At 52.9% G+C, this 21,756-nt stretch overlaps 4 protein-coding genes across 4 annotated transcripts; all 4 read right to left on the bottom strand.

The window, feature by feature from the left end:
* Positions 1 to 3,049: 3,049 nt before the first annotated feature.
* Positions 3,050 to 4,714, bottom strand: LOC143694013 (inositol 1,4,5-trisphosphate receptor-interacting protein-like 1). Its single transcript, XM_077177969.1, has one exon. It carries the CDS (start codon positions 4,646 to 4,648, stop codon positions 3,050 to 3,052), a length of 1,599 nt encoding a protein of 532 aa, XP_077034084.1. The 5' UTR covers positions 4,649 to 4,714.
* Positions 4,715 to 8,294: 3,580 nt separating this feature from the next.
* Positions 8,295 to 9,959, bottom strand: LOC143694012 (inositol 1,4,5-trisphosphate receptor-interacting protein-like 1). Its single transcript, XM_077177968.1, has one exon. It carries the CDS (start codon positions 9,891 to 9,893, stop codon positions 8,295 to 8,297), a length of 1,599 nt encoding a protein of 532 aa, XP_077034083.1. The 5' UTR covers positions 9,894 to 9,959.
* Positions 9,960 to 13,545: 3,586 nt separating this feature from the next.
* Positions 13,546 to 15,210, bottom strand: LOC143694011 (inositol 1,4,5-trisphosphate receptor-interacting protein-like 1). Its single transcript, XM_077177967.1, has one exon. The coding sequence runs from the start codon at positions 15,142 to 15,144 to the stop codon at positions 13,546 to 13,548; it is 1,599 nt and encodes a 532-aa protein (XP_077034082.1). The 5' UTR covers positions 15,145 to 15,210.
* A 3,579-nt stretch (positions 15,211 to 18,789) lies between these two features.
* Positions 18,790 to 20,454, bottom strand: LOC143694010 (inositol 1,4,5-trisphosphate receptor-interacting protein-like 1). Its single transcript, XM_077177966.1, has one exon. The coding sequence runs from the start codon at positions 20,386 to 20,388 to the stop codon at positions 18,790 to 18,792; it is 1,599 nt and encodes a 532-aa protein (XP_077034081.1). The 5' UTR covers positions 20,389 to 20,454.
* Positions 20,455 to 21,756: the final 1,302 nt, after the last annotated feature.

Below are 21,756 nucleotides of genomic sequence, written 5' to 3'. Positions count from 1 at the left end.
AAGGCAGCCTTTGAGTGAATCTTCTTCAAAGGACCTCTCTTGGCCCTTCTCTTGTCTTTCTGATCAGCTGCCCTCCACTGGCAATCTCATAGATATCCATGTTGGAAGGCACCCTTGAGGATCATGGAGTCTAAGCCTCGACTCCATGCTGAGCTTCAGTTAAATCTCTGACTCTATAAAAGCTGTGCTTTGGTTTCAGCCTTGCTGCTTTTCTTAAGGATGAGCATGACAGCATCCTCCTGCTTCCCCCCCACAACCACTTGTGTACCAGGCCTCTGGGAGAGCGCTCCTTTTCCTGCTCCCAAAAGGGTGTGCCAGTACAATTGTTCTGCATTAGAAAGATGTCTTTTGGGTGACCACTTCCAGATAGATTGGTCTGGCTTTCCGTGCATAAACAGGCACAGCTTCACAGACTGCAGTGATGAACCGCCATCTAAGAGTCACAGGCTGCTATTGTAGGTCTTCCCCCTGATTCCTACCCAAAACTGCTCAACCCCATCAGCACCATCATTAAGCTCTAGACAGGTGGAACCCTGCCTTACATAGAGGGTGACCCCAGCACCTCTCCTTTCATGCCTCTGCCTTCTACAGGCTTACAAATATATAAACCAGAGGGAGCATAAAACAGAGGGGTATTGTGGTGGCCAACAGCTCAACTGAAGGCCTCACAGTTTCATTTCATCCTTATTTTGTAACTGAAGCATAAGTAATGCTTATGTTTTTTTTAATTAGAAAACTTAACCAGTGTGGACCATTGGGGAGCGGGCCTGGACCGCTGGGGACACCAGCAGCTACTGCCCGTTTGGCTGCGTGGCAACTGGTTCAACCGATATGGACTGACCAGGCAGACATTCAGATCTGCAAAGGAAGACAGCACTCACTAAAAGTTGGTTGCTGTGCATGAACCATGGTGTGCGTGTATGGTGCCATTCCTGCCTCTGCAATCAAAGTGACAGAGGGGTTCCACACAGTAGGCAACTCGGGAAGTCTTGTACCTTCCGAGTACCTCAGGCAGTGGGGGAAGGAAGAGGGTGATGCACCTGGGAATAAGGATAAAAATGGAGGCCGCGCCCTTGTCCTGAGTCTCAACAAATCGAGACACCCCAAGGGGAAATATCCCTTGGCCTCTCCCTTTATTCCAGTAAAATGACAGGTCTCCTCTGTGTCCTCCCTGGACTATCCTCTGGCATCGTGAAGTTTTTTCCCCACAGGGAGACACCCTACTCCTTCGGCGCCCATTCTCCAGCTCTTCTCTGCTTTCTAACACATCTAGAAGCCCGTCTCCTTGCCGCTGCACGGATCTCCCACGGCTCTCTGCCAGCCGCACGCCGGAGCTCCCAGCTCCAGCTGGCAGGGCCTCAGCGCCCGCCCTGTGCCCTCCCCCCCCCCCCCCCCCGATGGCCAGAACAGGCCCTGCTTGCTGCCCTCATGGTGACACTCCTGGCCCCAGTGCTCTCCAAGGCCTTCTCTGGGGGCAACTTCCTGCCGCCTTTCACTCCCTGCACCAGGCCCAGCAGAGAGCTGAGAGGGGCTGGGGACAAGGGCCTGCAGGGACAGCACCAGGCCCAGTGCCTTCCCACCGACAGCGGGCAGGCTTGGGCTGGAGATGCACAAGAAATTCTTGCCTCTCAGGCTGCTCAGGCCCCGGCCCACGCTGCCCACGCTGCAGCTGTGGCTGCCCCATCCCTGGCAGTGTTCCAGGCCAGGCTGGGCGGGGCTTGAAACAACCGGGCCTAGGGGAAGCTGTCCCTGCCCTTGGCAGCAGGGCTGCAACAAGACCATTTTTAAGGACCCTTCCAAGGCAGGCCCTTCTGGCATTCTGTGATCACAGGGGCCGGGGGCAGCTGGACTTCATTTCGGATTAGAACGGATTCGGCACTGCAAGTTTGGCTAATTTCAAGGAGACTCTTCACAAGCCCAGATTCACAACTTGTCACTTTTACCTGTAACTGTAGGTCTAGTTGGGGTCAATAAAGTCTTGCATGATCCAGGCTCTGGAATATTGTAGTTTATTGAATCAAGAGCAAAGCAGTTTCCAGGTTGCTGCTCACAAAAGCACTAACTATAGAGCATAACTGTGTGTCCCCAAAAGACAGAGACACGATCTATGGCTTTACTACTACATAAAATAATTTCTTATTTGCAATATAGAAGATAAAAGTGTTATGCATAAATATATCTACTTATGACAATCTTTCCAGATAGAAATGCCCCGAGAGCATTAATATGTATCACAACTTAGAGTGACACTAAATATTGGCTATATTGCCTTCTTTAAAGAAAATTACATGGTTGACTCTTTAGAATACTTTCTTATCATGTTATAACCGTTACGTAATTCATACCATTGATAATATTTTAAATATTCTAGAGGCTTTTATTATATTTAACTATTATATATGCTAATTGAAAAGCTTTCTAGCATATAATATGTACACACGGGGTGTATATATATACACAAATTAACAACCTAGATCTTTACATATTCAAAAAAGATCACGTCAGCTCCAACACAGTTGCTACAATGCTGACCTGAAGGATTCCCATGCAGAAGCAAGGAAAAACACCGTCCATTGACTGATCCCAAACCTTGCCCAGGGATTGTGGAGTCTATCTCCCCAGAAAGAGTCAAGAGCCTTGACCGGAACGCAATCCTTTGTAGTGTAGAGCGGGAAGACCTGCCTGGAGCACCCCTGAACCAAATGATACCACCAGTGGTCCTTTCAAACATTCCCTCATCTGGGATTCTGAGATCGGCGTCCCTGCACAAGGTGAAGCTCTCAGAGGGAGAAGGGACTCAAAGAAGGAGGTGGGCGAATAATAGCATTTCCTCATGCGTGTTCCTTGATCTTTGTAGCCAAACTGGATGCAGTGCTGGGGAGGCTCTTGAGACCACACTGCGGTTGCTGCTGGCATAGTGCTCCTACGCAGCATTTTCCCTTCCCTCTCTGTAGCCCACATTCTCCCTTCTTTGCCCGTCTAGTGAGAGCTGGTTCTCTGCCACCAGGTGTGAGCCTCACAAGCACAGCTCTCTGCAGAAGAACCTCTTTCACTGTTCATTTTTAAGGATCCGTTTCAACCAATGGTGCAGATCCACGTACTGGCTCATTGCCTGGGAGTGGGCAACCGGATCCATCACCAGGTGATGGAAGAGATTGCATGACCTGGCCATTAGGACCTCTGGGGGCAAGTGGATCCCCTCAGGAAGCCTCTGGTTGCCCACAATGAAGTGATTGAGGCGTCTCATTTCCACACACGCGCGCAGGCTCTCGCTGATATCCATCAGCCGCCTCACAAAATGTCTCCTGCGCCACTGTGACACGGGCAAGATGCTCAGGAGGTGCATGACAATGGTCTTGATGGTATAGGTGGAGAAGCCTAAGCCCAGCTGAAGACGAGTGAAGAATTGCAGGCATTTCAGGTGCAAGCTGTCAGGGGGAGCCCGCCTGGCGATGTACCTGAAGAACTTCATCTCGGCCACAGCGTAGCTCTCCGGCCAGATTATGCTGGAGGTGTGGGCTTGCCTAGGCTGGCTGCTTACAAAGACGTCTGAGTTGCCTTGCCGCACCCCAAACAGCATCTCGATCCGGTAGCTTTCTCTGCCATTGGTCACCTTGAACTGGCAGGAGCGTCTGGGGGGCAGCAGCACTAAATGCCAATGGTGTGACTCAAGCAAAGCCGGCCAGATTGCTCTCACCAGCTGGTAGAACCAGCGGGCAGTTTTGCCCACGTCCAGGTAGGAGCCCGTGCACAGGGTATGAAGGAGGCTGGGATCCTGATGCCTCCTCAGCTCCTCCTCAGGGTGGTGCAGGAAGCACAGCATGTTCTCACCCTGCCGCTCGCTCGTGCAGGTGCACTCCTGCTGCACGCGGATGTGGAAGTTCCTCAAGCGCCTCTGCCCTGCAGTGCCCAGCTCTAGGTGGAAGCTGTGCCCTCGGGGAGGTGTCATGGGTATGAGCACCTGGTACACAACATCCTGCTCACGAGGACTCCAACCTTCAAAGGCACTGCCCACCCCAATGGCTCCTTGCAGTACCGGATAGAAACTGTTGGACAAGACCCGTCGAAAATAAATTGCAAAATGCTCCATCAGCCTTCTTGTCCACATGCATCCTTCCTGCAGGTCCCGCACAGGCCACTGTATGCGCTCCATTATGATTCTTCCAAAGTTATCGGCACCATCACGGTATTCTTCCACTTGACTTCCAACATCATTGACGTTTGCTGCATTGGCAGCCTCATTGCCAACTTCATTTGCAGCATCACGCTCTTCATTCGCAGCAGCATTGTCGACATCCTCTGCACGGCCATCATCACTGTCATCTTCCTCCTCCTCCATGTCACTGTCTCCCTCATCTTCATTTCCAACGTCTTCTTCATATGCATCCACATTTTCAACTTCCTCTTCATTTACACCATCGTGTCCTTCTCCTTGCTCCTCTCTCCTCAGGCTCCCTTTCCTCCACATATACCACTGTGCCAAGAGAAGGAGCAGGAGCCCAGCAAGAGCCCAGAGCTGCCAGTGCTGCCAGGCAGAGCAGAGCAGGTCTCCCCAGGCCAAGGCACCCTGCTTCACCAGGACCAGCTGCTCCACCTCCCGCTCCAGACGAATCTTCTCCTTTTCCTGGAGCTTGGCACGCACCTCCATTCGCAGACGTGTCACCTCGTCCAAGCCGTCACCCACGGGCTGTGGGTACTGGACTACACTTTGCAAGAGCAAGAGCCACAATACCCAGGTATCCATGGACTGCAGGAGGATGGCGAGAAGGCCTTGAGATGGGCTGAGAGGGAGGCAGCTGGCAGCAGGGACGGGGGAGGCAGCTGGGACGGGAATCCCAGGGATTTGGGAGCAGGAAGGACAGGACCCCAGAGAGCTGGCAAGCAGCCAGGCCCGTTCCGCTGCCCAAGCAGCAGCAGCAGCAGCAGCAGCAGCAGCAGCAGCAGCAGCACGGTGCCCTGCCCAAGGCTGTGCCATGAGGGGCTGTTCCTGGATGCAGGGGGAAAAGCCAGCCCCGGGTGCAGCGTTTCTGCCCCGGCCCTTGTCCCCAGCCCAGCCTCCCCACCACGTGTGCACTCACCGCTTGCCCAAGCAATACAGGGCCAGCGTTACCTGCTGGGGCCTTGTATAGCTGCCCCCATTTGTGACATGGCCCCACGATGTCATGGATGTCACAGTACAGCACAGCCAGCCCAGCCGCACGCTTTGTCCCCACCCCAGCTCACAATGTTGGAGGGGCCCTGGGGTACTGGTTAAGGCAGCCTTTGAGTGAATCTTCTTCAAAGGACCTCTCTTGGCCCTTCTCTTGTCTTTCTGATCAGCTGCCCTCCACTGGCAATCTCATAGATATCCATGTTGGAAGGCACCCTTGAGGATCATGGAGTCTAAGCCTCGACTCCATGCTGAGCTTCAGTTAAATCTCTGACTCTATAAAAGCTGTGCTTTGGTTTCAGCCTTGCTGCTTTTCTTAAGGATGAGCATGACAGCATCCTCCTGCTTCCCCCCCACAACCACTTGTGTACCAGGCCTCTGGGAGAGCGCTCCTTTTCCTGCTCCCAAAAGGGTGTGCCAGTACAATTGTTCTGCATTAGAAAGATGTCTTTTGGGTGACCACTTCCAGATAGATTGGTCTGGCTTTCCGTGCATAAACAGGCACAGCTTCACAGACTGCAGTGATGAACCGCCATCTAAGAGTCACAGGCTGCTATTGTAGGTCTTCCCCCTGATTCCTACCCAAAACTGCTCAACCCCATCAGCACCATCATTAAGCTCTAGACAGGTGGAACCCTGCCTTACATAGAGGGTGACCCCAGCACCTCTCCTTTCATGCCTCTGCCTTCTACAGGCTTACAAATATATAAACCAGAGGGAGCATAAAACAGAGGGGTATTGTGGTGGCCAACAGCTCAACTGAAGGCCTCACAGTTTCATTTCATCCTTATTTTGTAACTGAAGCATAAGTAATGCTTATGTTTTTTTTAATTAGAAAACTTAACCAGTGTGGACCATTGGGGAGCGGGCCTGGACCGCTGGGGACACCAGCAGCTACTGCCCGTTTGGCTGCGTGGCAACTGGTTCAACCGATATGGACTGACCAGGCAGACATTCAGATCTGCAAAGGAAGACAGCACTCACTAAAAGTTGGTTGCTGTGCATGAACCATGGTGTGCGTGTATGGTGCCATTCCTGCCTCTGCAATCAAAGTGACAGAGGGGTTCCACACAGTAGGCAACTCGGGAAGTCTTGTACCTTCCGAGTACCTCAGGCAGTGGGGGAAGGAAGAGGGTGATGCACCTGGGAATAAGGATAAAAATGGAGGCCGCGCCCTTGTCCTGGGTCTCAACAAATCGAGACACCCCAAGGGGAAATATCCCTTGGCCTCTCCCTTTATTCCAGTAAAATGACAGGTCTCCTCTGTGTCCTCCCTGGACTATCCTCTGGCATCGTGAAGTTTTTTCCCCACAGGGAGACACCCTACTCCTTCGGCGCCCATTCTCCAGCTCTTCTCTGCTTTCTAACACATCTAGAAGCCCGTCTCCTTGCCGCTGCACGGATCTCCCACAGCTCTCTGCCAGCCGCACGCCGGAGCTCCCAGCTCCAGCTGGCAGGGCCTCAGCGCCCGCCCTGTGCCCTCCCCCCCCCCGATGGCCAGAACAGGCCCTGCTTGCTGCCCTCATGGTGACACTCCTGGCCCCAGTGCTCTCCAAGGCCTTCTCTGGGGGCAACTTCCTGCCGCCTTTCACTCCCTGCACCAGGCCCAGCAGAGAGCTGAGAGGGGCTGTGGACAAGGGCCTGCAGGGACAGCACCAGGCCCAGTGCCTTCCCACCGACAGCGGGCAGGCTTGGGCTGGAGATGCACAAGAAATTCTTGCCTCTCAGGCTGCTCAGGCCCCGGCCCACGCTGCCCACGCTGCAGCTGTGGCTGCCCCATCCCTGGCAGTGTTCCAGGCCAGGCTGGGCGGGGCTTGAAACAACCGGGCCTAGGGGAAGCTGTCCCTGCCCTTGGCAGCAGGGCTGCAACAAGACCATTTTTAAGGACCCTTCCAAGGCAGGCCCTTCTGGCATTCTGTGATCACAGGGGCCGGGGGCAGCTGGACTTCATTTCGGATTAGAACGGATTCGGCACTGCAAGTTTGGCTAATTTCAAGGAGACTCTTCACAAGCCCAGATTCACAACTTGTCACTTTTACCTGTAACTGTAGGTCTAGTTGGGGTCAATAAAGTCTTGCATGATCCAGGCTCTGGAATATTGTAGTTTATTGAATCAAGAGCAAAGCAGTTTCCAGGTTGCTGCTCACAAAAGCACTAACTATAGAGCATAACTGTGTGTCCCCAAAAGACAGAGACACGATCTATGGCTTTACTACTACATAAAATAATTTCTTATTTGCAATATAGAAGATAAAAGTGTTATGCATAAATATATCTACTTATGACAATCTTTCCAGATAGAAATGCCCCGAGAGCATTAATATGTATCACAACTTAGAGTGACACTAAATATTGGCTATATTGCCTTCTTTAAAGAAAATTACATGGTTGACTCTTTAGAATACTTTCTTATCATGTTATAACCGTTACGTAATTCATACCATTGATAATATTTTAAATATTCTAGAGGCTTTTATTATATTTAACTATTATATATGCTAATTGAAAAGCTTTCTAGCATATAATATGTACACACGGGGTGTATATATATACACAAATTAACAACCTAGATCTTTACATATTCAAAAAAGATCACGTCAGCTCCAACACAGTTGCTACAATGCTGACCTGAAGGATTCCCATGCAGAAGCAAGGAAAAACACCGTCCATTGACTGATCCCAAACCTTGCCCAGGGATTGTGGAGTCTATCTCCCCAGAAAGAGTCAAGAGCCTTGACCGGAACGCAATCCTTTGTAGTGTAGAGCGGGAAGACCTGCCTGGAGCACCCCTGAACCAAATGATACCACCAGTGGTCCTTTCAAACATTCCCTCATCTGGGATTCTGAGATCGGCGTCCCTGCACAAGGTGAAGCTCTCAGAGGGAGAAGGGACTCAAAGAAGGAGGTGGGCGAATAATAGCATTTCCTCATGCGTGTTCCTTGATCTTTGTAGCCAAACTGGATGCAGTGCTGGGGAGGCTCTTGAGACCACACTGCGGTTGCTGCTGGCATAGTGCTCCTACGCAGCATTTTCCCTTCCCTCTCTGTAGCCCACATTCTCCCTTCTTTGCCCGTCTAGTGAGAGCTGGTTCTCTGCCACCAGGTGTGAGCCTCACAAGCACAGCTCTCTGCAGAAGAACCTCTTTCACTGTTCATTTTTAAGGATCCGTTTCAACCAATGGTGCAGATCCACGTACTGGCTCATTGCCTGGGAGTGGGCAACCGGATCCATCACCAGGTGATGGAAGAGATTGCATGACCTGGCCATTAGGACCTCTGGGGGCAAGTGGATCCCCTCAGGAAGCCTCTGGTTGCCCACAATGAAGTGATTGAGGCGTCTCATTTCCACACACGCGCGCAGGCTCTCGCTGATATCCATCAGCCGCCTCACAAAATGTCTCCTGCGCCACTGTGACACGGGCAAGATGCTCAGGAGGTGCATGACAATGGTCTTGATGGTATAGGTGGAGAAGCCTAAGCCCAGCTGAAGACGAGTGAAGAATTGCAGGCATTTCAGGTGCAAGCTGTCAGGGGGAGCCCGCCTGGCGATGTACCTGAAGAACTTCATCTCGGCCACAGCGTAGCTCTCCGGCCAGATTATGCTGGAGGTGTGGGCTTGCCTAGGCTGGCTGCTTACAAAGACGTCTGAGTTGCCTTGCCGCACCCCAAACAGCATCTCGATCCGGTAGCTTTCTCTGCCATTGGTCACCTTGAACTGGCAGGAGCGTCTGGGGGGCAGCAGCACTAAATGCCAATGGTGTGACTCAAGCAAAGCCGGCCAGATTGCTCTCACCAGCTGGTAGAACCAGCGGGCAGTTTTGCCCACGTCCAGGTAGGAGCCCGTGCACAGGGTATGAAGGAGGCTGGGATCCTGATGCCTCCTCAGCTCCTCCTCAGGGTGGTGCAGGAAGCACAGCATGTTCTCACCCTGCCGCTCGCTCGTGCAGGTGCACTCCTGCTGCACGCGGATGTGGAAGTTCCTCAAGCGCCTCTGCCCTGCAGTGCCCAGCTCTAGGTGGAAGCTGTGCCCTCGGGGAGGTGTCATGGGTATGAGCACCTGGTACACAACATCCTGCTCACGAGGACTCCAACCTTCAAAGGCACTGCCCACCCCAATGGCTCCTTGCAGTACCGGATAGAAACTGTTGGACAAGACCCGTCGAAAATAAATTGCAAAATGCTCCATCAGCCTTCTTGTCCACATGCATCCTTCCTGCAGGTCCCGCACAGGCCACTGTATGCGCTCCATTATGATTCTTCCAAAGTTATCGGCACCATCACGGTATTCTTCCACTTGACTTCCAACATCATTGACGTTTGCTGCATTGGCAGCCTCATTGCCAACTTCATTTGCAGCATCACGCTCTTCATTCGCAGCAGCATTGTCGACATCCTCTGCACGGCCATCATCACTGTCATCTTCCTCCTCCTCCATGTCACTGTCTCCCTCATCTTCATTTCCAACGTCTTCTTCATATGCATCCACATTTTCAACTTCCTCTTCATTTACACCATCGTGTCCTTCTCCTTGCTCCTCTCTCCTCAGGCTCCCTTTCCTCCACATATACCACTGTGCCAAGAGAAGGAGCAGGAGCCCAGCAAGAGCCCAGAGCTGCCAGTGCTGCCAGGCAGAGCAGAGCAGGTCTCCCCAGGCCAAGGCACCCTGCTTCACCAGGACCAGCTGCTCCACCTCCCGCTCCAGACGAATCTTCTCCTTTTCCTGGAGCTTGGCACGCACCTCCATTCGCAGACGTGTCACCTCGTCCAAGCCGTCACCCACGGGCTGTGGGTACTGGACTACACTTTGCAAGAGCAAGAGCCACAATACCCAGGTATCCATGGACTGCAGGAGGATGGCGAGAAGGCCTTGAGATGGGCTGAGAGGGAGGCAGCTGGCAGCAGGGACGGGGGAGGCAGCTGGGACGGGAATCCCAGGGATTTGGGAGCAGGAAGGACAGGACCCCAGAGAGCTGGCAAGCAGCCAGGCCCGTTCCGCTGCCCAAGCAGCAGCAGCAGCAGCAGCAGCAGCAGCAGCAGCAGCACGGTGCCCTGCCCAAGGCTGTGCCATGAGGGGCTGTTCCTGGATGCAGGGGGAAAAGCCAGCCCCGGGTGCAGCGTTTCTGCCCCGGCCCTTGTCCCCAGCCCAGCCTCCCCACCACGTGTGCACTCACCGCTTGCCCAAGCAATACAGGGCCAGCGTTACCTGCTGGGGCCTTGTATAGCTGCCCCCATTTGTGACATGGCCCCACGATGTCATGGATGTCACAGTACAGCACAGCCAGCCCAGCCGCACGCTTTGTCCCCACCCCAGCTCACAATGTTGGAGGGGCCCTGGGGTACTGGTTAAGGCAGCCTTTGAGTGAATCTTCTTCAAAGGACCTCTCTTGGCCCTTCTCTTGTCTTTCTGATCAGCTGCCCTCCACTGGCAATCTCATAGATATCCATGTTGGAAGGCACCCTTGAGGATCATGGAGTCTAAGCCTCGACTCCATGCTGAGCTTCAGTTAAATCTCTGACTCTATAAAAGCTGTGCTTTGGTTTCAGCCTTGCTGCTTTTCTTAAGGATGAGCATGACAGCATCCTCCTGCTTCCCCCCCACAACCACTTGTGTACCAGGCCTCTGGGAGAGCGCTCCTTTTCCTGCTCCCAAAAGGGTGTGCCAGTACAATTGTTCTGCATTAGAAAGATGTCTTTTGGGTGACCACTTCCAGATAGATTGGTCTGGCTTTCCGTGCATAAACAGGCACAGCTTCACAGACTGCAGTGATGAACCGCCATCTAAGAGTCACAGGCTGCTATTGTAGGTCTTCCCCCTGATTCCTACCCAAAACTGCTCAACCCCATCAGCACCATCATTAAGCTCTAGACAGGTGGAACCCTGCCTTACATAGAGGGTGACCCCAGCACCTCTCCTTTCATGCCTCTGCCTTCTACAGGCTTACAAATATATAAACCAGAGGGAGCATAAAACAGAGGGGTATTGTGGTGGCCAACAGCTCAACTGAAGGCCTCACAGTTTCATTTCATCCTTATTTTGTAACTGAAGCATAAGTAATGCTTATGTTTTTTTTAATTAGAAAACTTAACCAGTGTGGACCATTGGGGAGCGGGCCTGGACCGCTGGGGACACCAGCAGCTACTGCCCGTTTGGCTGCGTGGCAACTGGTTCAACCGATATGGACTGACCAGGCAGACATTCAGATCTGCAAAGGAAGACAGCACTCACTAAAAGTTGGTTGCTGTGCATGAACCATGGTGTGCGTGTATGGTGCCATTCCTGCCTCTGCAATCAAAGTGACAGAGGGGTTCCACACAGTAGGCAACTCGGGAAGTCTTGTACCTTCCGAGTACCTCAGGCAGTGGGGGAAGGAAGAGGGTGATGCACCTGGGAATAAGGATAAAAATGGAGGCCGCGCCCTTGTCCTGGGTCTCAACAAATCGAGACACCCCAAGGGGAAATATCCCTTGGCCTCTCCCTTTATTCCAGTAAAATGACAGGTCTCCTCTGTGTCCTCCCTGGACTATCCTCTGGCATCGTGAAGTTTTTTCCCCACAGGGAGACACCCTACTCCTTCGGCGCCCATTCTCCAGCTCTTCTCTGCTTTCTAACACATCTAGAAGCCCGTCTCCTTGCCGCTGCACGGATCTCCCACGGCTCTCTGCCAGCCGCACGCCGGAGCTCCCAGCTCCAGCTGGCAGGGCCTCAGCGCCCGCCCTGTGCCCTCCCCCCCCCCGATGGCCAGAACAGGCCCTGCTTGCTGCCCTCATGGTGACACTCCTGGCCCCAGTGCTCTCCAAGGCCTTCTCTGGGGGCAACTTCCTGCCGCCTTTCACTCCCTGCACCAGGCCCAGCAGAGAGCTGAGAGGGGCTGTGGACAAGGGCCTGCAGGGACAGCACCAGGCCCAGTGCCTTCCCACCGACAGCGGGCAGGCTTGGGCTGGAGATGCACAAGAAATTCTTGCCTCTCAGGCTGCTCAGGCCCCGGCCCACGCTGCCCACGCTGCCCACGCTGCAGCTGTGGCTGCCCCATCCCTGGCAGTGTTCCAGGCCAGGCTGGGCGGGGCTTGAAACAACCGGGCCTAGGGGAAGCTGTCCCTGCCCTTGGCAGCAGGGCTGCAACAAGACCATTTTTAAGGACCCTTCCAAGGCAGGCCCTTCTGGCATTCTGTGATCACAGGGGCCGGGGGCAGCTGGACTTCATTTCGGATTAGAACGGATTCGGCACTGCAAGTTTGGCTAATTTCAAGGAGACTCTTCACAAGCCCAGATTCACAACTTGTCACTTTTACCTGTAACTGTAGGTCTAGTTGGGGTCAATAAAGTCTTGCATGATCCAGGCTCTGGAATATTGTAGTTTATTGAATCAAGAGCAAAGCAGTTTCCAGGTTGCTGCTCACAAAAGCACTAACTATAGAGCATAACTGTGTGTCCCCAAAAGACAGAGACACGATCTATGGCTTTACTACTACATAAAATAATTTCTTATTTGCAATATAGAAGATAAAAGTGTTATGCATAAATATATCTACTTATGACAATCTTTCCAGATAGAAATGCCCCGAGAGCATTAATATGTATCACAACTTAGAGTGACACTAAATATTGGCTATATTGCCTTCTTTAAAGAAAATTACATGGTTGACTCTTTAGAATACTTTCTTATCATGTTATAACCGTTACGTAATTCATACCATTGATAATATTTTAAATATTCTAGAGGCTTTTATTATATTTAACTATTATATATGCTAATTGAAAAGCTTTCTAGCATATAATATGTACACACGGGGTGTATATATATACACAAATTAACAACCTAGATCTTTACATATTCAAAAAAGATCACGTCAGCTCCAACACAGTTGCTACAATGCTGACCTGAAGGATTCCCATGCAGAAGCAAGGAAAAACACCGTCCATTGACTGATCCCAAACCTTGCCCAGGGATTGTGGAGTCTATCTCCCCAGAAAGAGTCAAGAGCCTTGACCGGAACGCAATCCTTTGTAGTGTAGAGCGGGAAGACCTGCCTGGAGCACCCCTGAACCAAATGATACCACCAGTGGTCCTTTCAAACATTCCCTCATCTGGGATTCTGAGATCGGCGTCCCTGCACAAGGTGAAGCTCTCAGAGGGAGAAGGGACTCAAAGAAGGAGGTGGGCGAATAATAGCATTTCCTCATGCGTGTTCCTTGATCTTTGTAGCCAAACTGGATGCAGTGCTGGGGAGGCTCTTGAGACCACACTGCGGTTGCTGCTGGCATAGTGCTCCTACGCAGCATTTTCCCTTCCCTCTCTGTAGCCCACATTCTCCCTTCTTTGCCCGTCTAGTGAGAGCTGGTTCTCTGCCACCAGGTGTGAGCCTCACAAGCACAGCTCTCTGCAGAAGAACCTCTTTCACTGTTCATTTTTAAGGATCCGTTTCAACCAATGGTGCAGATCCACGTACTGGCTCATTGCCTGGGAGTGGGCAACCGGATCCATCACCAGGTGATGGAAGAGATTGCATGACCTGGCCATTAGGACCTCTGGGGGCAAGTGGATCCCCTCAGGAAGCCTCTGGTTGCCCACAATGAAGTGATTGAGGCGTCTCATTTCCACACACGCGCGCAGGCTCTCGCTGATATCCATCAGCCGCCTCACAAAATGTCTCCTGCGCCACTGTGACACGGGCAAGATGCTCAGGAGGTGCATGACAATGGTCTTGATGGTATAGGTGGAGAAGCCTAAGCCCAGCTGAAGACGAGTGAAGAATTGCAGGCATTTCAGGTGCAAGCTGTCAGGGGGAGCCCGCCTGGCGATGTACCTGAAGAACTTCATCTCGGCCACAGCGTAGCTCTCCGGCCAGATTATGCTGGAGGTGTGGGCTTGCCTAGGCTGGCTGCTTACAAAGACGTCTGAGTTGCCTTGCCGCACCCCAAACAGCATCTCGATCCGGTAGCTTTCTCTGCCATTGGTCACCTTGAACTGGCAGGAGCGTCTGGGGGGCAGCAGCACTAAATGCCAATGGTGTGACTCAAGCAAAGCCGGCCAGATTGCTCTCACCAGCTGGTAGAACCAGCGGGCAGTTTTGCCCACGTCCAGGTAGGAGCCCGTGCACAGGGTATGAAGGAGGCTGGGATCCTGATGCCTCCTCAGCTCCTCCTCAGGGTGGTGCAGGAAGCACAGCATGTTCTCACCCTGCCGCTCGCTCGTGCAGGTGCACTCCTGCTGCACGCGGATGTGGAAGTTCCTCAAGCGCCTCTGCCCTGCAGTGCCCAGCTCTAGGTGGAAGCTGTGCCCTCGGGGAGGTGTCATGGGTATGAGCACCTGGTACACAACATCCTGCTCACGAGGACTCCAACCTTCAAAGGCACTGCCCACCCCAATGGCTCCTTGCAGTACCGGATAGAAACTGTTGGACAAGACCCGTCGAAAATAAATTGCAAAATGCTCCATCAGCCTTCTTGTCCACATGCATCCTTCCTGCAGGTCCCGCACAGGCCACTGTATGCGCTCCATTATGATTCTTCCAAAGTTATCGGCACCATCACGGTATTCTTCCACTTGACTTCCAACATCATTGACGTTTGCTGCATTGGCAGCCTCATTGCCAACTTCATTTGCAGCATCACGCTCTTCATTCGCAGCAGCATTGTCGACATCCTCTGCACGGCCATCATCACTGTCATCTTCCTCCTCCTCCATGTCACTGTCTCCCTCATCTTCATTTCCAACGTCTTCTTCATATGCATCCACATTTTCAACTTCCTCTTCATTTACACCATCGTGTCCTTCTCCTTGCTCCTCTCTCCTCAGGCTCCCTTTCCTCCACATATACCACTGTGCCAAGAGAAGGAGCAGGAGCCCAGCAAGAGCCCAGAGCTGCCAGTGCTGCCAGGCAGAGCAGAGCAGGTCTCCCCAGGCCAAGGCACCCTGCTTCACCAGGACCAGCTGCTCCACCTCCCGCTCCAGACGAATCTTCTCCTTTTCCTGGAGCTTGGCACGCACCTCCATTCGCAGACGTGTCACCTCGTCCAAGCCGTCACCCACGGGCTGTGGGTACTGGACTACACTTTGCAAGAGCAAGAGCCACAATACCCAGGTATCCATGGACTGCAGGAGGATGGCGAGAAGGCCTTGAGATGGGCTGAGAGGGAGGCAGCTGGCAGCAGGGACGGGGGAGGCAGCTGGGACGGGAATCCCAGGGATTTGGGAGCAGGAAGGACAGGACCCCAGAGAGCTGGCAAGCAGCCAGGCCCGTTCCGCTGCCCAAGCAGCAGCAGCAGCAGCAGCAGCAGCAGCAGCAGCAGCAGCACGGTGCCCTGCCCAAGGCTGTGCCATGAGGGGCTGTTCCTGGATGCAGGGGGAAAAGCCAGCCCCGGGTGCAGCGTTTCTGCCCCGGCCCTTGTCCCCAGCCCAGCCTCCCCACCACGTGTGCACTCACCGCTTGCCCAAGCAATACAGGGCCAGCGTTACCTGCTGGGGCCTTGTATAGCTGCCCCCATTTGTGACATGGCCCCACGATGTCATGGATGTCACAGTACAGCACAGCCAGCCCAGCCGCACGCTTTGTCCCCACCCCAGCTCACAATGTTGGAGGGGCCCTGGGGTACTGGTTAAGGCAGCCTTTGAGTGAATCTTCTTCAAAGGACCTCTCTTGGCCCTTCTCTTGTCTTTCTGATCAGCTGCCCTCCACTGGCAATCTCATAGATATCCATGTTGGAAGGCACCCTTGAGGATCATGGAGTCTAAGCCTCGACTCCATGCTGAGCTTCAGTTAAATCTCTGACTCTATAAAAGCTGTGCTTTGGTTTCAGCCTTGCTGCTTTTCTTAAGGATGAGCATGACAGCATCCTCCTGCTTCCCCCCCACAACCACTTGTGTACCAGGCCTCTGGGAGAGCGCTCCTTTTCCTGCTCCCAAAAGGGTGTGCCAGTACAATTGTTCTGCATTAGAAAGATGTCTTTTGGGTGACCACTTCCAGATAGATTGGTCTGGCTTTCCGTGCATAAACAGGCACAGCTTCACAGACTGCAGTGATGAACCGCCATCTAAGAGTCACAGGCTGCTATTGTAGGTCTTCCCCCTGATTCCTACCCAAAACTGCTCAACCCCATCAGCACCATCATTAAGCTCTAGACAGGTGGAACCCTGCCTTACATAGAGGGTGACCCCAGCACCTCTCCTTTCATGCCTCTGCCTTCTACAGGCTTACAAATATATAAACCAGAGGGAGCATAAAACAGAGGGGTATTGTGGTGGCCAACAGCTCAACTGAAGGCCTCACAGTTTCATTTCATCCTTATTTTGTAACTGAAGCATAAGTAATGCTTATGTTTTTTTTAATTAGAAAACTTAACCAGTGTGGACCATTGGGGAGCGGGCCTGGACCGCTGGGGACACCAGCAGCTACTGCCCGTTTGGCTGCGTGGCAACTGGTTCAACCGATATGGACTGACCAGGCAGACATTCAGATCTGCAAAGGAAGACAGCACTCACTAAAAGTTGGTTGCTGTGCATGAACCATGGTGTGCGTGTATGGTGCCATTCCTGCCTCTGCAATCAAAGTGACAGAGGGGTTCCACACAGTAGGCAACTCGGGAAGTCTTGTACCTTCCGAGTACCTCAGGCAGTGGGGGAAGGAAGAGGGTGATGCACCTGGGAATAAGGATAAAAATGGAGGCCGCGCCCTTGTCCTGAGTCTCAACAAATCGAGACACCCCAAGGGGAAATATCCCTTGGCCTCTCCCTTTATTCCAGTAAAATGACAGGTCTCCTCTGTGTCCTCCCTGGACTATCCTCTGGCATCGTGAAGTTTTTTCCCCACAGGGAGACACCCTACTCCTTCGGCGCCCATTCTCCAGCTCTTCTCTGCTTTCTAACACATCTAGAAGCCCGTCTCCTTGCCGCTGCACGGATCTCCCACGGCTCTCTGCCAGCCGCACGCCGGAGCTCCCAGCTCCAGCTGGCAGGGCCTCAGCGCCCGCCCTGTGCCCTCCCCCCCGCGATGGCCAGAACAGGCCCTGCTTGCTGCCCTCATGGTGACACTCCTGGCCCCAGTGCTCTCCAAGGCCTTCTCTGGGGGCAACTTCCTGCCGCCTTTCACTCCCTGCACCAGGCCCAGCAGAGAGCTGAGAGGGGCTGGGGACAAGGGCCTGCAGGGACAGCACCAGGCCCAGTGCCTTCCCACCGACAGCGGGCAGGCTTGGGCTGGAGATGCACAAGAAATTCTTGCCTCTCAGGCTGCTCAGGCCCCGGCCCACGCTGCCCACGCTGCAGCTGTGGCTGCCCCATCCCTGGCAGTGTTCCAGGCCAGGCTGGGCGGGGCTTGAAACAACCGGGCCTAGGGGAAGCTGTCCCTGCCCTTGGCAGCAGGGCTGCAACAAGACCATTTTTAAGGACCCTTCCAAGGCAGGCCCTTCTGGCATTCTGTGATCACAGGGGCCGGGGGCAGCTGGACTTCATTTCGGATTAGAACGGATTCGGCACTGCAAGTTTGGCTAATTTCAAGGAGACTCTTCACAAGCCCAGATTCACAACTTGTCACTTTTACCTGTAACTGTAGGTCTAGTTGGGGTCAATAAAGTCTTGCATGATCCAGGCTCTGGAATATTGTAGTTTATTGAATCAAGAGCAAAGCAGTTTCCAGGTTGCTGCTCACAAAAGCACTAACTATAGAGCATAACTGTGTGTCCCCAAAAGACAGAGACACGATCTATGGCTTTACTACTACATAAAATAATTTCTTATTTGCAATATAGAAGATAAAAGTGTTATGCATAAATATATCTACTTATGACAATCTTTCCAGATAGAAATGCCCCGAGAGCATTAATATGTATCACAACTTAGAGTGACACTAAATATTGGCTATATTGCCTTCTTTAAAGAAAATTACATGGTTGACTCTTTAGAATACTTTCTTATCATGTTATAACCGTTACGTAATTCATACCATTGATAATATTTTAAATATTCTAGAGGCTTTTATTATATTTAACTATTATATATGCTAATTGAAAAGCTTTCTAGCATATAATATGTACACACGGGGTGTATATATATACACAAATTAACAACCTAGATCTTTACATATTCAAAAAAGATCACGTCAGCTCCAACACAGTTGCTACAATGCTGACCTGAAGGATTCCCATGCAGAAGCAAGGAAAAACACCGTCCATTGACTGATCCCAAACCTTGCCCAGGGATTGTGGAGTCTATCTCCCCAGAAAGAGTCAAGAGCCTTGACCGGAACGCAATCCTTTGTAGTGTAGAGCGGGAAGACCTGCCTGGAGCACCCCTGAACCAAATGATACCACCAGTGGTCCTTTCAAACATTCCCTCATCTGGGATTCTGAGATCGGCGTCCCTGCACAAGGTGAAGCTCTCAGAGGGAGAAGGGACTCAAAGAAAGAGGTGGGCGAATAATAGCATTTCCTCATGCGTGTTCCTTGATCTTTGTAGCCAAACTGGATGCAGTGCTGGGGAGGCTCTTGAGACCACACTGCGGTTGCTGCTGGCATAGTGCTCCTACGCAGCATTTTCCCTTCCCTCTCTGTAGCCCACATTCTCCCTTCTTTGCCCGTCTAGTGAGAGCTGGTTCTCTGCCACCAGGTGTGAGCCTCACAAGCACAGCTCTCTGCAGAAGAACCTCTTTCACTGTTCATTTTTAAGGATCCGTTTCAACCAATGGTGCAGATCCACGTACTGGCTCATTGCCTGGGAGTGGGCAACCGGATCCATCACCAGGTGATGGAAGAGATTGCATGACCTGGCCATTAGGACCTCTGGGGGCAAGTGGATCCCCTCAGGAAGCCTCTGGTTGCCCACAATGAAGTGATTGAGGCGTCTCATTTCCACACACGCGCGCAGGCTCTCGCTGATATCCATCAGCCGCCTCACAAAATGTCTCCTGCGCCACTGTGACACGGGCAAGATGCTCAGGAGGTGCATGACAATGGTCTTGATGGTATAGGTGGAGAAGCCTAAGCCCAGCTGAAGACGAGTGAAGAATTGCAGGCATTTCAGGTGCAAGCTGTCAGGGGGAGCCCGCCTGGCGATGTACCTGAAGAACTTCATCTCGGCCACAGCGTAGCTCTCCGGCCAGATTATGCTGGAGGTGTGGGCTTGCCTAGGCTGGCTGCTTACAAAGACGTCTGAGTTGCCTTGCCGCACCCCAAACAGCATCTCGATCCGGTAGCTTTCTCTGCCATTGGTCACCTTGAACTGGCAGGAGCGTCTGGGGGGCAGCAGCACTAAATGCCAGTGGTGTGACTCAAGCAAAGCCGGCCAGATTGCTCTCACCAGCTGGTAGAACCAGCGGGCAATTTTGCCCACGTCCAGGTAGGAGCCCGTGCACAGGGTATGAAGGAGGCTGGGATCCTGATGCCTCCTCAGCTCCTCCTCAGGGTGGTGCAGGAAGCACAGCATGTTCTCACCCTGCCGCTCGCTCGTGCAGGTGCACTCCTGCTGCACGCGGATGTGGAAGTTCCTCAAGCGCCTCTGCCCTGCAGTGCCCAGCTCTAGGTGGAAGCTGTGCCCTCGGGGAGGTGTCATGGGTATGAGCACCTGGTACACAACATCCTGCTCACGAGGACTCCAACCTTCAAAGGCACTGCCCACCCCAATGGCTCCTTGCAGTACCGGATAGAAACTGTTGGACAAGACCCGTCGAAAATAAATTGCAAAATGCTCCATCAGCCTTCTTGTCCACATGCATCCTTCCTGCAGGTCCCGCACAGGCCACTGTATGCGCTCCATTATGATTCTTCCAAAGTTATCGGCACCATCACGGTATTCTTCCACTTGACTTCCAACATCATTGACGTTTGCTGCATTGGCGGCCTCATTGCCAACTTCATTTGCAGCATCACGCTCTTCATTCGCAGCAGCATTGTCGACATCCTCTGCACGGCCATCATCACTGTCATCTTCCTCCTCCTCCATGTCACTGTCTCCCTCATCTTCATTTCCAACGTCTTCTTCATATGCATCCACATTTTCAACTTCCTCTTCATTTACACCATCGTGTCCTTCTCCTTGCTCCTCTCTCCTCAGGCTCCCTTTCCTCCACATATACCACTGTGCCAAGAGAAGGAGCAGGAGCCCAGCAAGAGCCCAGAGCTGCCAGTGCTGCCAGGCAGAGCAGAGCAGGTCTCCCCAGGCCAAGGCACCCTGCTTCACCAGGACCAGCTGCTCCACCTCCCGCTCCAGACGAATCTTCTCCTCTTCCTGGAGCTTGGCACGCACCTCCATTCGCAGACGTGTCACCTCGTCCAAGCCGTCACCCACGGGCTGTGGGTACTGGACTACACTTTGCAAGAGCAAGAGCCACAATACCCAGGTATCCATGGACTGCAGGAGGATGGCGAGAAGGCCTTGAGATGGGCTGAGAGGGAGGCAGCTGGCAGCAGGGACGGGGGAGGCAGCTGGGACGGGAATCCCAGGGATTTGGGAGCAGGAAGGACAGGACCCCAGAGAGCTGGCAAGCAGCCAGGCCCGTTCCGCTGCCCGAGCAGCAGCAGCAGCAGCAGCAGCAGCAGCAGCAGCAGCACGGTGCCCTGCCCAAGGCTGTGCCATGAGGGGCTGTTCCTGGATGCAGGGGGAAAAGCCAGCCCCGGGTGCAGCGTTTCTGCCCCGGCCCTTGTCCCCAGCCCAGCCTCCCCACCACGTGTGCACTCACCGCTTGCCCAAGCAATACAGGGCCAGCGTTACCTGCTGGGGCCTTGTATAGCTGCCCCCATTTGTGACATGGCCCCACGATGTCATGGATGTCACAGTACAGCACAGCCAGCCCAGCCGCACGCTTTGTCCCCACCCCAGCTCACAATGTTGGAGGGGCCCTGGGGTACTGGTTAAGGCAGCCTTTGAGTGAATCTTCTTCAAAGGACCTCTCTTGGCCCTTCTCTTGTCTTTCTGATCAGCTGCCCTCCACTGGCAATCTCATAGATATCCATGTTGGAAGGCACCCTTGAGGATCATGGAGTCTAAGCCTCGACTCCATGCTGAGCTTCAGTTAAATCTCTGACTCTATAAAAGCTGTGCTTTGGTTTCAGCCTTGCTGCTTTTCTTAAGGATGAGCATGACAGCATCCTCCTGCTTCCCCCCCACAACCACTTGTGTACCAGGCCTCTGGGAGAGCGCTCCTTTTCCTGCTCCCAAAAGGGTGTGCCAGTACAATTGTTCTGCATTAGAAAGATGTCTTTTGGGTGACCACTTCCAGATAGATTGGTCTGGCTTTCCGTGCATAAACAGGCACAGCTTCACAGACTGCAGTGATGAACCGCCATCTAAGAGTCACAGGCTGCTATTGTAGGTCTTCCCCCTGATTCCTACCCAAAACTGCTCAACCCCATCAGCACCATCATTAAGCTCTAGACAGGTGGAACCCTGCCTTACATAGAGGGTGACCCCAGCACCTCTCCTTTCATGCCTCTGCCTTCTACAGGCTTACAAATATATAAACCAGAGGGAGCATAAAACAGAGGGGTATTGTGGTGGCCAACAGCTCAACTGAAGGCCTCACAGTTTCATTTCATCCTTATTTTGTAACTGAAGCATAAGTAATGCTTATGTTTTTTTTAATTAGAAAACTTAACCAGTGTGGACCATTGGGGAGCGGGC

Source organism: Agelaius phoeniceus, chromosome 5 (assembly GCF_051311805.1).
Source record: "Agelaius phoeniceus isolate bAgePho1 chromosome 5, bAgePho1.hap1, whole genome shotgun sequence".
NCBI lineage: Eukaryota > Metazoa > Chordata > Aves > Passeriformes > Icteridae > Agelaius > Agelaius phoeniceus.
This window is presented reverse-complemented; position numbering and strand designations above follow the sequence as displayed.

Excerpts from the sequence above, each read along its gene's own strand:
- LOC143694013 (XM_077177969.1), bottom strand. The coding sequence starts at position 4,648 with ATGGAGGTGCGTGCCAAGCTCCAGGAAAAGGAGAAGATTCGTCTGGAG.
- LOC143694012 (XM_077177968.1), bottom strand. The coding sequence starts at position 9,893 with ATGGAGGTGCGTGCCAAGCTCCAGGAAAAGGAGAAGATTCGTCTGGAG.
- LOC143694011 (XM_077177967.1), bottom strand. The coding sequence starts at position 15,144 with ATGGAGGTGCGTGCCAAGCTCCAGGAAAAGGAGAAGATTCGTCTGGAG.
- LOC143694010 (XM_077177966.1), bottom strand. The coding sequence starts at position 20,388 with ATGGAGGTGCGTGCCAAGCTCCAGGAAGAGGAGAAGATTCGTCTGGAG.